The following is a 15300-nucleotide window of genomic DNA, read 5'->3' on the forward strand; positions in this document are numbered from 1 at the left end:
CATAAAGTACTTTTAATAAGTAATTAAAATACTATGGAACGCATCTGCAACCAGATAAGCCCCAGGAAAGGTTTGAGATAGTCCCAAATTCTTGTTTGTCTTAGAAATGAGACGAGACCTTCGGCTTTGATTGGCTGAATCCTGTCAGAGCACAAATCAGCTGCTGGTGGACGGACATTCCTGCAGCGTCCCCCCACACATGGACACGGTCATGTCCACGGCCGACATGAACGGTGGCTGTCGTAAGCGGTTAAACAGTTTGCAATAGTGCTGTGAACTGATAAAGTACATAGGTGACCGGGCGGAGTAATCAATAGTCAATAAGAAAGCGTCCAATGGGAATCTATGAAATAACAGACATGGCACAGAGAGACAAACAAAAAAAATAGCAGGGTGAAATTTCAAGAGGGTCGGAGGTACTGCTGAAAAAGGACAGGGGCGTTTCAGGGGCCACTCAGATTTCAGCTGGGGCCCGTATCCAGGGGTGGGGGCCAGAGGGTTAAAGGATTGAAAGCAGTGCGCCTTCAAAAACTCTTATTTCTTACAGCACATCTCCCTCACTCTCTGTAACTGTTGGTGTCTTAGAGGTAGCGTCATTCTACCAGGCTCTGTGTTTGGCCTCACTTTGTAGCACAGCTGATTTTAGAACAGCCCTAAGATTAAAAAATAACAAATAAAAAAGACTCAAGGGTCGTGTACATCTTCACATCAGCCCGGTAACTGTACAGATATATGGTTCTCTGTGTTGTTTCCATGTTTGCAAAAACACGCTCTTTTGAAATTCTGGCGACTTCCACAAGAAAATGTGTTTTTTTGGATTCTTTATTGTTTTTTGCTGAAATTTGAAGTCTTGCATCAATTGTTTTAACTTATTTTGCTAGCACTGTGGGTAAAGCGATCAGTAAACACGAGCTATAAACATGCAGAAATATGGCTGTATTATTTACGTTTGACAATGTTGGTTTGCACTTTGTCTCACACGTTCTTAAAGTCTGGCCTTTTGTGTTTAATTTATTTAATGTTCTTCTCTGGGTTTTTTTTTTTGTTGTTGTTTAAATGGGATGTCAGGTCTTTTATTGTTTGGTTTACAAAATGAAATGTGGTCAAAACTGTTTAGACTGGAAGAAATACGATGGAAGTTTGAAAAGAGCCCAATAAAAAAAAAAAAGCTGAACGTGTATCTGCTGCTGTCAGCCTGCTGACTGCCTGCTGTTCGCCTGCTGACTGCCTGCTGTTCGCCTGCTGACTGCCTGCTGACTGCCTGCTGACTGCCTGCTGACTGCCTGCTGACTGCCTGCTGTGAGTCGCGCCGTCAATCCATCCTGGTTATTTCCTGCGGGTCGTGGGGGGACCCATGCAGGAGCCAATCCCAGCTGACTATGGGTGAGAGAGGCAGCGTGCTCTCTGGGCAGGCTACCTGTCAATAACGCTAAACTGTGTGTCATTGGACAAAAGATGAATGTCCAGATGCAGATGAATGAGATTATTCAACACGTAATTTCAAGAAGAGGTCACGTGTAGCCAGTTCCCGCTGATTTACATGAGTCATGCAGCGTAGCAGGGGCCTCGTCTAAACAGAATGCATCGATAATTAATGTACATGTTTGTCATGATGAGACATCAAACAGTCAGCCTCAGCCCCGGAGGCAGGAGTTAGGAAAATAAATGCACTGCGTCAAGTCATTTTATTCAGTTTAGTGTGATGAGAAAATGACAACGCATAATAAAATGTTTTGCAGTTTTGTCTTTGTTTATGTGTCTGTGTGTGTGTGTGTGTGAAAATAACATGCAGCATTACAAGACTGGTGTCCGGATGGCAGAAGGAGGCAATAGATATAGGAATTATGATTTAAATTTGTAAAGACTGCCGTTTAAAAAGGCATCCAACATTAAACGCTTACTGCCCCGCCAACGTTCAACAGTACGGACAAACATGCACAATCAGATCGATTCGCTTACGGTCGGTGAGCAATAATAAATGACATCACGCGCTTCCATAAAAAAGGCCCCACCCGAAAACTAATGAAAGCAGCGCGGAGAAAAGACAATGTTTGTTTCTGTCTTTGTCAGAAAGATGCTGAATGAGGAAAAAAAAAGTATTTTGAGTAAATGTAAATGTATGAACCGTCTAATTTAAAGTGCAGCAGCACAGCAGGCCAGAAAGGCTCACATGCAGACATTTATTCGTGGCATGCTGCATGTCAACCCCTCGGGCGTGGTCGGGCGCGGTCCTGGTGGTACCTGTTGTACTTGGGAACACACCCACCCCTTCCTCTTTGGCAACATGGAGATCAATATCAGATGCAAAGTCAAGACATCACGAGACAAAATGTCATTACCGAGAATTCCTCTAGAACCTCGCACAGCTTTCAGTAATCACGGAGTTATCCGTTCCACAGACGCCACATGACAGCATGCAGCTGGATTCACAGCAGACGAGGGGCTGAGCTTCAGCTCGGGTTTGGGTCAGAACCACCTTCTGGAAAAACTCCTTCTGCCTGGTGAGTTTAGTAAAGTGCAGATTTCCTGCAGCTCCTCTGAGATCTTATTCTGCACTGCTGATTTTTGGGGTGCTTGGGGGGGGGGGGGGGGGGGGGGGTGCACCACCAGAGCTCCTGTCCTGATATTAATATGAATCCTTTCTCATTTTGAAAGCACAGCGGTGTGAATGCAGACGGGGTGGGGTGGTGTTTCTTTCTTTTTTTTAAACACAAAGACAAGACTTTTTTTGATTTTCATTGAAAACATTGTTGTGGAAACGGGGCCTTGCAGGAGCGCCGTGACTCTGGAAGGCTGGACACTGCCCCACAGAGGGGAGCGCTGAATTCACCGGATCAGATAAAGGAGAAGATCTTCAGGACTTTTTCCACTTTCTTGGACTTTTGCTAGAACCCTGGGGGGGGGGGGCAGCCGTCTTGGTGGAGATATGTGTTCCAGCTCTCTGGTTTAATGAAGCTGTTTGAAACTCTATCTCCTCACACATACAGCATGCTCCTGCTGCTCCTCACGTCACAGCTAGTTTCTATTCCTCCTCTGTTTGTCTTCTGTCAAATTCCATGATAACAGGACAATCACATCATCATTTTGACAAAGATAAACCATCATTGGAACACAGCGACCGTGCCAGATAATATTTATTTTTTATTTACTTTTTTTGTAATATGTAGTGTAACTATGGCAAATACTCATTTGGATAGATTTTTGATTCGGTAAAACCTGGAAATGAAAGGCTCATTATTGTAAACACCTTTCGTTTGAGGCAAAACTAACCAAAAGCCCAACAATAAATAAAAACAATGAAAAAGCCTTTTTATTTTGGTTTCAGGCCAGTTTTACGTTTTAGTTTTTACATTTAGTTTTTTTTTTAAATATGCTTTTATCTTTCCAGATGCATCTATCTTTGGAGGAAATATTAAACTGAGAGAATAAAGTCTTTAAAGATAACGTTGACTCTCTGATGCAACACATTATCGGACGTCATTGATAATGCGTTGCATTAGTTATTGCTACGGCAACCCAAAAGCACAGTGTGAGAGATAACCAAACTCGATCACATATATTTAGATTTAGATTTATTTATTTGAAAGGATAAAACCCCTTGAGATGAAACCATCTCGTTTTCAAGAGGGTCCTCAATCAAAACAAGACATAAACAAAATAACAGCAGTGCAGATATGAAAAAACAACAGCAACAACAACAACAAGCAAAAAATAAAAAATACTCTCTCTTTACACACAAACACACATCCACACTCAAACTGCACACATACAAACATGCACACATAGCTCTGTCAAAATAGTAATACTAAAAAATACTAAAACTAAAATTGCAGTTATAACGAGAAAATAAGATAGCAACACAAAGTTAAAAGCAGTTACAAACATTCTCTTTTAATAGAAAATAAAGGACTGTCTGCAGACTTTTCCAGCCATATTTCCTCTCCGTGTGTTACTTCTGAGTCTTTCGCGCTCTGACCAACTTCAAAGTCCTTCATGAATCATGTCATTTCTGTTCCCATGCACTGAGTCCTTACAGCGGCCCGTGACTCCCCCATGTTTGTCTTTGGATCTCTCATTTCAGATGCTGATGACGAGCCACCGTGAGCACGAGATCTCCTTTCTGCTTCTCTCTATGGGGGCTCCCCCCCTTTGAATCCCATTAGCTCTGCCCTGGAGACATTCTCCAGGTAACAGACACTCAACAATGAAACTGGGTTCATTAGCGCTAATTGTTGCTGTTTTGTCTCCATTTTCTTTTTTTAAAGCCCCGTCTACTTTCTTAACAAGGCCAATCGCTCCCAGCTCGGGACATGTCACGCCTGTCCCTGCAAACTGTCCCCGCGTGCCGGCACCCCGCCCTCGGCTGTAACCTTCGACACCCACATCCAGATAAAACACTGTTTGTTATCAAGCTGTGTTTCAATCTCCTGGGTTGCAGCTTTTTAAGATGGTAAAGAGTGGCTGATTATGAGGTGATGAGCAAACCCTGACTGCTGGGAGAGCAACAGTTCACCCAGGTTGGGGGGGGGATTATGCTCTGAATGCTAATGCGGGCCTGGAGAAAGGGCAAACAGGCCTATTGAAATGCAGAGGTCACATGTTTTCTTAGGGTAATGTTGGGGCGAGGTTGGAACAGCACACATCATGAGAGCCAAAAGTCAATTTGACTAGTCAGCAGGAGCGGTCAGCTGACTATCAGGAATCTGCTGCTTTTGATTGGCCCCCGTATGATTATGTATTTCAGCACTACTTCATGGTCCCACAAAGACATCTGGGACCATTAAGCTTGAGTCAAAAAATCATTTCAGCTGCTTTCGTGTGTCTGGTCTCCGTAGTCCAGTCCCAATTCTTTTTTTTTTTAACCAAGCTGGATGTTGAAATTCCTCTGCCAGAGAGAAAAGCTGGAGACATGTCACGTCGTTCAAAGCTCATTCACGTCTAATTGCCGTGGCGCTGCACCATTTTCTTAGCTTTTGTTGGCCTATTGAGAGGAGCGCCGGGCCCACGCTCTCCCGTGCACAATGATCCAGCATCATCCCTCCGCTCCCCGGCAACCCCTGGCTTCCCCTGCAGCAGCCGCAGTCACACAGAATGAATGGAGCCGCCTGAGGAATGTGGACACACAAAGGGAGGAATGTCATTCTGCTGAGTGCTACCCCCCCCCCCCCCAAACCAACGCACACACACACACACACACACACAAGCCCAGGCGTGTTTAAACACAGGGGGGGGGTAAAAAGTCCTGTTATGACTTCTTTTTTTAATGAAGGGATTTGCCTACATGACTGGTTGCAACCATTTCAATCCCACACCCCTCATCCGAGGCTTGTCGGCCAAGGAATGTTGAAATGTTTTAGCGTCTTCTGGTTTGTAACGCGACATGAACACAGCAGCAGCTGGAGCCTGGTCGAGTTAAAAGGGTTAACTAGTTAACTAGTTGCATGCCAGGGATTCATCTGATTGTCTTACCTGTGAATAATGAAATTAAAACGCCCGCTTCACCACGGTGACGCCCATTATTTTAGCGCTTAGTGGGGGAAGTTATTGTCATTATAAATTAGAACCCTCCTTAAGACTTTAGCCGTGTCTCTGTTTACCGTCGTTTACAACGCAGCCGGCGCTCCGTGACAAGGCGAGCAGCAGCAAATTATTGCTGAGAGGACACAGCCCGGCTTGTTTGTGTAAACAACAGGCCTGTAATTTTGACTCCATGGTTACCGCAGCACTAAGCAGGATTTGATCAAGCCACATTCATTTAAGACACACCGGTTGGAAAAAGACGAAGCTGAAATGCATTTCAAGAAAACCTTTTTTTTTTAATCAGTGTCGCTGACACGTCAACATATGGAAGTACTAATTAAACGATGGGCTCTTATCACATGGTGCCCCACGTGTTTCCCCAGTAAACCAGAGGAAAGACTTTTGTTGTGTTTATTTTAGGCTCGGACAGTGAGAGAAACACATCCCACACTGAAATATATATATATATATATGTGTGTATATATATATACACTCCACAATGATGGTAACGGAACAGATAAGTGCGCCCTCTAAACCGGGTCATTGTTATTGTGAGCTACTCTGCTTCTCTGGCGGTTCCTGTCCTGGAGTCATGTGGACCAGGAGTCTTCACGTGGACCGGGAGTCTTCGTGTGGACCGGGAGTCTTCGTGTGGACCAGGAGTCGTCGTGTGGACCAGGAGTCTTCATGCGGACTAGGAGTCTTCATGTGGACCAGGAGTCTTCATGTGGACCAGGAGTCTTCATGTAGACCAGGAGTCCATCATGTGCATCTGGAGTCTTCATGTGGACCAGGAGTCTTCGTGTGGACCAGGAGTCTTCGTGTGGACTAGGAGTCTTCATGCGGACTAGGAGTCTTCATGTGGACCAGGAGTCGTCATGTGCATCTGGAGTCTTCATGTGGACCAGGAGTCTTCATGCGGACTAGGAGTCTTCATGTGGACTAGGAGTCTTCGTGTGGACTAGGAGTCTTCGTGTGGACTAGGAGTCTTCGTGTGGACTAGGAGTCTTCATGCGGACTAGGAGTCTTCATGTGGACCAGGAGTCTTCGTGTGGACTAGGAGTCTTCATGCGGACTAGGAGTCTTCATGTGGACCAGGAGTCTTCGTGTGGACTAGGAGTCTTCATGCGGACTAGGAGTCTTCATGTGGACCAGGAGTCTTTGTGTGGACTAGGAGTCTTCATGCGGACTAGGAGTCTTCATGTGGACCAGGAGTCTTCGTGTGGACCAGGAGTCGTCATGTGCATCTGGAGTCTTCATGTGGACCAGGAGTCTTCGTGTGGACCAGGAGTCGTCATGTGCATCTGGAGTCTTCATGTGGACCAGGAGTCTTCGTGTGGACCAGGAGTCTTCGTCTGGACCAGGAGTCTTCGTGTGCAGCTTTCTCTGAGCTCCAGTCCGGATTTTTCTTGGCTGGTTTCCACCGGGTCTCTCCGCGGGGAGAGGTTGAGGGTTCCAACCCTTCTCCACGCTCCACCCCTGGTGTTCTTGCTCTCCAGGTCTTTGTCCCCGGAACTCGCACTCCACTCACTCCCGGGGTGTCCACCAGGGTTTTTCCTCTTCGCATCTGGATCCAAGTCCGATCCGGTCCTGCGTCCTACGACCGAAATCACGGCCTCCTCCTCTTCCTCCTCTTCCTCCTCGTGAAAGAAAGCTCGAACAGAAAGGGAAGAACGAGGGGAACGCGCCTTCCCAACGCGGCTGATTCTTCCGTGAACCGGTTTGCGTTACTTTTAAACTTTTTTTTGTTGTTGTCGCCTCTTTTTTATTTTTCGGTTCCTCCCGGGACAGCGAGCGCACCCCCCCCCCCCCTCTTTAACGGACAACTTCTGCGTCGTGTCAGCGGAGGCTCGTCGGGGCTGACCGTGAATGAAACGAAGAGTCTCTCCATGAGGACACTCGCTCCCACTCGGCTGTAGCTCGCACGCGCACGCGCACCCGAGCGAATAGACTTTTACGCTTTTTAATTTTTAATTTATTTTTTTTAAAAATCTCGACTTGTGTTTTCGTGCCGTGAAAATGAAGCTCCTGCTGGCGCAGTGCGTGGCGGCGTGCGTGGCGCTGTGCGTGGCGGTGGCGTCGGAGCAGAAGTTGAAGAACTGCAACGAGGTTCGTGCCGCGTACAGCTCCAAAGGCTTCAACGTCAACGACGTGCCCGACAAAGGCGTGCACGGTGAGTGGGTCCTCGTGTTTCTGCGTGTTTCTGCGTGTTTCTGTGTTTGTCTTTTAGTCCAGAACAGTTGCTCCCAGCGTCGGGTCGTCGTGGGGACCCCCCCCCCGAGTTCTCCCGGTGGTCCCGATGCTAATGAGATGCTACAAAGCGTTAGCATGACGTGCCCAGCTTCTTTTTATTTTTATTTTTTGGCTGTCCCGTCGTCGCCTTGTCCGACAGAGGAAGTCCCAGCTGGGTTTAGAGCGTTTTCCAGATGTTGAGGACAAAAAAAAAAAAAAAACTCTCATGTGTAATAAAGTTTAGGAGCCATTGACATGAAAAAAAGAAATGCTGTGTTCAATAGAGCAGTAATAATAATAAAATAAAATAAAAAATAGACTATCAAAGTGCTTTGAAGACATCAGGTTGGGTTTGTTGCACGGAAACGTGATTTATTTAACTTGGTGGCATCACAAGCCTTTATTGCCGTGACAATAAAGGCTTTCTATTCTATTCTATTCATCTCGTTAGGAATCGTATTTGAACGCGTTTACTATCTCACAATGTGCAGCCTTACTGTCACTCTTTTATTTTGTTTTTTGTTTTTTAATGGACGTTTTGCACACAGCATGTTCGGCCATCCCTAAATTGTGATTCATCGTGTGTGAAAAGTTTGGAGAAAGTCGCCGTGAAAACCTTCTAGATGGAAAAGGTGCAGCTGGAAAAACTCCACATTCCATAAATACAGTCCTCCTTTAGGAAATAGTTGTAGGCAATTCATAACAATAAAGAGGTATAATAAACAGACGACCCCCCCCCCCCCCCCACTGGGAGAGGACAGGTCTGTGTTTATCTCCAGGCTTCCTGAGTGGGAGACCCTTAGCTTGTGGAGCTCGGGCCTCCAGCGCTGACCTGGTAAACACAAACTGTACATTGTGAGCAAGTCTTGAGGATGTTTTTCCTTACTGGGAAATCGAGTCTATGATTTTGTGGTTTTTAGCTTTGTCTGCGTTGGGGCACGCCTGCACCTCTGCGGGGCAGGATGTAACGCACCAATGAAAACTACGGGACGATAACTGGCTGCTGTTAAGAGTCAGGCAGGGGTGAAAAGGCAAACCAATTGAAGTAATCCTGATTTAAACCCAAGTGGGGGAAACCTGTTTTGTGTGTGTGTGTGTGTGGGGGGGGGGGGGGGTGTATAATGAAGGCTAGGTGGGAGCAGGGACGGGGGTTGGTGTTTGACCCCCCCCTTCCCCCTGCTTCTCGCACACATTGAAATGCCACATTTAATTTAGGTTCAGTTGCACTTCGCAGTAGCTTCAGCACGACATTCTTATTTGAAGTTGCAGAAGTGGGTCATTCAAGCGCGGCCGTTGTCGTGTTGGGCTAATGCAGGGGTGGGCAAACTTTTTGACTCGCGGGCCACAATAGGTTCTAAAATTTGACAGAGGGGCCGGACCAAGAACAGATGGATGGAGTATTTGTGTGAGCTAATATAAATGACACATAAAAGCTATTGCATTAAAGGATTTGGCCTTTTACAGCTAGCATTACAGGGAAAAAGGTCAAATTAATGAGGCTTAATTATAATACAATTTTATTTAATGATATAATTTGGACATGTTTGGCGGGCCGGATTAAAAAGACCAACGGGCCGCATATGGCCCCCGGGCCTGGGTTTGCCCATGCCTGGGCTAATGCTAGTTTAGTCATCTTTATAATTGGCTTCACCCCCCCCCCCCCCCCACACCTATTTATTTAACTGTTGAATGTTTTCACAGTATTTATTTATCTGACAAAAATGTACGTTCACCCTTACTGCATTTGCATCGCAACATTTCTTTGAACTCATTTTAATTCGAGATGGACGTAACTTCCAAATAGGCAGAGAGAGTTTTCTTGTGTTTTTTTTTTTTGTATCTGTGACTAAAACCAGCCTGTAGGTCCTTTTGTTTTGTGGCTGTATGTCTTTGTGATGCTAAATGTCATGGAGATTACCCCAACATGTCTGCATTGGTTGGATTTAATTGTCTTGCATCTCTGCGATTTGAAAGAAGGGTCTCAATGAAGGCCGGGTTTTGTGCCACACACACGTGCCTTTCCTTACAATAGCTGCCTGGTGTATGTCTGGGCCCGAGGCAGGGTCCACCTCAATGAGCGGCTCTTTTGTCATTGAAAGAGACTGAGATAATTGATCCATACAAAGCAACAAGGTCTACTGTCATTAAGGAGAGACGGGGGTCTCCAGAAAGCAACACGCAGATACAAGGAGCTCGTCTTTCTTGAAAAGTTTCCACGGAGAAATCCCTCCAGATGTGCAGCCCGACAGAACCTTCAGTCATGATTGTCAGGGCTTCACGTTGCGCTTTCGTAATCGGTCAAATTTCAAACATTAACTTCTTTCACTGTGAGACGGTCTGTTAAAGTGCAACTGAATGTTTCTTCTCTATTACCTGCGTATGCGCGACGCCATTTTAGCTTAAGCTGTTAGCTGTTAAAGGATGTCCTTCTCACATTAAACAGCCTGCGTACGAGTCAAAGCGCGCAGTAATGCGATTGAGTTCTGCAGACCTTTTAACCAGAAGAAGCAGATTTGTGTCGTAGAGAAGCAATACTTTGAAAAGTATTTTTTTTATTTCCTTTTTTTAAGTAGCTTTTGAAACGTTTATTTAATCAGACTTGTGGAATATGAGCCTCATTAGAGTCGCAACATTCCGATCACCTGTTTTAGAACGGCATGGCTCGGCTGGGGCCAGTTTCACAATCCGATGGGGACCCCCCCCCCCCCCCCCTTCGTGCTTCTGCCTGCTCTGAATGAGGTGACGGTGAAAGCACAGCAGGCTCAGTTGCTCTCTCGCACTCGTCTTCTGGCGCTCACGTGGAAGTAGTTCAACATCCCCGGTTCCCCGACGGTTGGATGAGGAATCGTTCGGACCGTGTGGTTGAAATTCCCAAATACGCGGCGCGTCCAGTATTGATGGTGACAGACGATTTATATCGTAACTACACGGTACTTCATCTCTCAGAATCGTTCGTCTACTCGTGGAAGGCGGTGTTTACTTCTTCCAAACGGTTATATTTAACGCTAGATGACCTGCAGCGCGGCTCGACGCTGCTCCCCCCCCCCCCCCCCCCCCCCATTGCAGCTCTACAAGCCAAATGTGTTTTGCCTTACTCTGACGGCCTGGGCTGATGTCACGCTTCAGGTATGAAACAATGGCAAACATCAAAGAAAAGAGGGTAAATTTCCATCCCTTCAGCACGAGGAGCATCTCCTGCTTCACGATCGGCCCAGTGCATTGTGGGTGAAACTCTAAGCGGGCATGACCTCAGCGCGTCGGCCTCTCGCTCCGCTCCAGACGTTCTGCAGTCCCGTCCTGCAGCTGGTGGCTGCGTTGCTTGCATCATTACGGTTTGGGAAATAACAGGCTGTGTTATTGCTGCTGCATTCAGCAGATAAGATAAGGCCAGAGAAGCGGGGCGCATGCGGCCTGCAGGAACTTTAGAGCTCAAAGACCAATATTTGAGAGGCTCAGCTCTGCAGGCCTGGTGTTTTAACACCTTTAATAATTAACCAACAGGCTACCAGCCCCGGGTCTGTCTTGCCGCTCAAGGTCATCCCTAGAACACGTAAACGGCTCCTTCTTTCGTTTCGTGTGAAACACTTTGCGCCTCGTCATTAAGTATCGCCTCCATGCCTGATGTTTTATCATTGTCGCTGCCAGAGTTGTTCCAGTGCCAAAAAAAGACAATTCTCATAGACGCAGCTTGCAGGAATTATTTCTAACAGGTTGTTACTCCTGCGATTGCTTGACCTTATCGCTGCTTCCTCCTTTAACGGCAGCCTTGAAGGTCAGGAGTCCAGAAGCGAATGCTAACGTGCAGATAAAAAGTCGTTTGCATTCTAGCTGATAACGAATCGCACCAACAGCCTGTTTTAAAGTGACGCAGCCTCACAAGCACAGCGAGCTTTAAGATATTGCTCATCCAGGATGGCGAGATTGATCGTGGTGAGCAGGCCTTGCTGTGTAAGAGCGTCCTTCTGTGTTTCATAAAGGGCCAAAGTTTTATTTCTGTTCTCTGTTATTGACATGAATCTTGGGGGGGGGGGGGGGGGGGTTGTGTCTTGCCGGGTTATTGGGTTATGAAATCCAGTCCAAAGCGGCGGGCTGTCGACGAGAGCAGCGGTCCCCAACCTCTTTCCTGGGGGGGGGAATTAAACTAAAAAAGAGGAATATAATCTAACTGCTAAAGTTTATATTATGCACCTGCAATAACTATTAAACAATTATTACACCAATATCTACTCACCATAAAGCTGTGGTCTCAATAATTGCTTCTCTGATGATGATGATGAATATATTTATTAGATAGAATGTTAGAGTACGAGTACAGTCAAACAGTATCATGTATTACAGTACAAGTACAGTCACACAGTAGCATGTATTACAGTACAAGTACAGTCAAACAGTAGCATGTATTAAAATAAAAAATATAAATAAATTACTCCACAAATGCAAAATAACAATAGATTAAAATTTAAAAGACACACAATATGTACAACGTAGATGGGCAAGAAAGGGGGGGTGGGGGTGGGGGGGTTGGTCCGGAGAGAGTTGTGATGACTATCTCCGTTTCTGCCCCCCCTGAAAGGTGTATTTTTAGGGCCGTTTTGAAGGAGGCCAAAGAGGTGCATGTTTTGAGGGCAGGAGTCAAACAGTTCCATCCCTGGGGGGCAGTATTATAAAAAGATGATTTGCCCATGTTAGTCTCCATGTTCATGTTTTTTTAGTTTTAATCCAGGGTTCCTTCCAAGCAGTTTGGAAGGCTTCATTGCTTCCTTTTCTAGCTTGTCGCCGTTCTCTTCGTTCTCCTTCAAAGACGTTTGTTATTTCTACTCATTTTTGCTAGTTTACGGCTTCTTTTTTTTGGCCGTATCATGTGACCAAGAAGATTCACAGGCGATTGTTGCGTTGGAGAAAATCTGGTCGATTTTCAAAGTAAAACTCCTTTTAGCCTTTAATTATTGATATAACAGAAATGGTATAAATGAGTTATTCCTTCTGTGCGGCCCGGTAAAAAATGCCTCACGGACCGGTACTGGGATGTTTGGGGACCCGTGGACTAGAGGACGGCTGATACGGGATTTTTAAAGGCAGAGATTGATGATACTGAAAAAAATCTTTGTACCGATTCATTGACTGAAGCCCCCCCCCCCCCCATCTGTGTGTGCCGATGGGTTCATATCGACAACATAAAGTGCATACGGGAGCGAGGCCGGAGCAGTGGAAATAATCGGATTCTTCTGACGGATTCTGCTGGGCGGTCGCACGTGCTGCTCCTCAGACTCGCGTTGCTCAAGATTCCTAAAATTCCATACATCCATTCCTCGCTTTCAGCGAACTTCTGAAAGTCGTGCCTCTTCGCGCCACTGGAGCACTCGAGCCACAAAGCTAGCCAGCCGTTCGGCACGGCGATCACTAGCATCAAATTAGCGTCACCGAAACCAACGTGACCGTGACTAACGAGTGGAACCTCATGTCAGTGATTTAGAGGTAAACGTTCTCTTCGCTCTGTATCAAAACTCCACCCGGCGTGATCAATAAATCCCCTCGAACCGCTGCGGCGGCCGCTCGAAAGGACGAGCCCAGCGTTTCCTGCATCCGACAATCCTGTTCCAAGTTCAAACCGAGTCTCCTGAACTCCTGACATTTAATCAGATGTTTTTCCTACCAGATAAGCGTCCCAAGAGGAGCAGGCTGGACAAACATTAACCCCGGCGTGCTATTTGAGTAGGTTTCTGAATATTTATGTGGGAAGAGATGAACTGAGGCGCCCCGTGCTGAAGCCAAGCATGAGCGGTAATCTCTGATAACATTCTTCAGCAGTGGGATCGGCTTTTACTGCCTCTTGGCGTGAAAGCATTCAAAAAGTTATTTTCACTCGTTTTATCTGCTTCTTTCCGTGTTGGAAATTGAATTAAGAGTTTTGTATGTGTTTTGCTGCCAGCCTCATGAGCAGCGTATTAAAAGCTAACGGCGTTACCGCCTCTGCTTTGTGTTGGCTGCGTCAGATTCCCATTAGAATAAAGGGGTCGGGCTCACGGGGGGGGCAGTACGTGTTTGTTGTGACTGATTCCGGACCTCAACAGTCCCAAATCAAGTTTTCCAGGGCGTGATGCGATCTTGGCGTTGGCTCGTAAGCGCGGTGGGCCGTGGCCGTCGCCGGGGTAACGTGTGTATCGTGATGTTGAGTTCTTTGGGTGGAACGTGGCGCATCCAGATCGGACCAGAGGAGGAAGGGAGGGTTCAGCTGCACTTATCTCGGGCTCTTATCAGCTATTTGATTTCAGATCAAAGATTGGCGCGGTGTCTGGTTCTGGTCAGCAGCTCACTACGGAGATGTTCAGTAGTGATTTAAGGCTACTGGGGGGGGGGGGGGGGTAATAAATGAAGTCCTGACTTGGCGTTTGTGCAGCCTTCTGTTTTAAGTTCCTCTCATGTGCTCGCTTCGCTCCGAGCATCGCTTCGGTAGCAGCGTGTCGACGGCGCGTCCGTAACGGCATCTACATCCTCTCCCAAATGGCCAAGTGAGCGACAGATCAGTGGGGGGTGGGTGCTGTGTGTGGGAACAATTGAGCACCCCCTTTTAAGCTGACCTGCCCCCCCACCCCCCTCCCCTCCTTGCCACATTCCACACCGGACCACCAAGACCCACACTTTGGAGCTGGGAACGCACGGCAACAAAGAGCAAGTGGGGGTGGGGGGGGGGGGGGGGGGGGGCTGAAGGAGGCGTGCAGAGAAAGAGAGGTGGGTTTGACTGACAGGAAGGAGTTTTGTACCGGTGGCGGGTCGGACTCTGTATCCAGGAGGAGAGGGAGAGTCCTCCTGGATACCATACCCCCCCCCCCTCTGATGCAAACTACAGGAAATCAGAATCCGGCTCTGTGGTTTTCTGTGCTTTGAGCTAAAAGGAGCGACGCCGTTTAAGTCCTTGTTAACACTTCCTGTCTCTTCGTCTCCCAGCGGACGCATCGGTTCATCCTCTCCCCGTCTGCTCCTCTGGGGGGGGGGGGTTGTTTGATTCCGAATCGTTTCTCTTTCTCCAGCCCTTGGCGATTTCCTCTCATTTTCACCATCTTTCCCGGGTCAGCGTTTCTGTTTTTGCTGTCCCCGCTTCCTCGTCTTCCTCTCTCTCTCCTGCTCAGAGACGTTTTTCGGTGATGTGCGTGCACATTTAGGTAATATCTCTTGTCAACACACACACACACACACACACACAGCTTATTGCTTTTAAACGTCACTGAACTCTAAACTTCCCTTTTGCTGAAGCTCCGGCGAGCGCGAAGCACAGCTGAAGTTCTTTTGTGTCGTCGTTGCCCGATGGCGTCTGATTGTTCTTCCTCCCCTCCTTGCTCCTCTGATATTTGAGCCTCCTTTGTGCCGATCGCCGCGGCGATGGTGTCACTCTTACCAGCTGTGAGGAGCGTGGCCGGGGCCCGTGAGCTCTGCTCCCAAACTGCAGGGGTGGAGTGTGAACTCCTTCCTCCGCTCCACACGCTCTCTGAAGTCACGTCTGCGTGTCGCCGACAGACGGGATGTGATGCAGGTGTTAGCTAAACCGCAGTG

The 15300-nt window shown here is 47.2% G+C and overlaps 2 protein-coding genes across 2 annotated transcripts in view; both read left to right on the forward strand.

Moving 5' to 3' along the window:
• The window catches only part of gpc3 (glypican 3), an 85386-nt gene extending 78219 nt beyond the window's left edge, over positions 1 to 7167 (forward strand). The window contains exon 8 of the mRNA XM_068740104.1: positions 6524 to 7167. Within this exon, the coding sequence (XP_068596205.1) occupies positions 6524 to 7167 (644 nt within the window). The remainder of the gene's footprint in view (positions 1 to 6523) is intronic.
• A 372-nt stretch (positions 7168 to 7539) lies between these two features.
• gpc4 (glypican 4) overlaps positions 7540 to 15300 on the forward strand; it is an 11799-nt gene continuing 4038 nt past the window's right edge. The window contains 1 exon segment of the mRNA XM_068740105.1: positions 7540 to 7693. Within this exon segment, the coding sequence (XP_068596206.1) occupies positions 7540 to 7693 (154 nt within the window).

This window comes from Brachionichthys hirsutus, chromosome 6 (genome assembly GCF_040956055.1).
Source record: "Brachionichthys hirsutus isolate HB-005 chromosome 6, CSIRO-AGI_Bhir_v1, whole genome shotgun sequence".
NCBI lineage: Eukaryota > Metazoa > Chordata > Actinopteri > Lophiiformes > Brachionichthyidae > Brachionichthys > Brachionichthys hirsutus.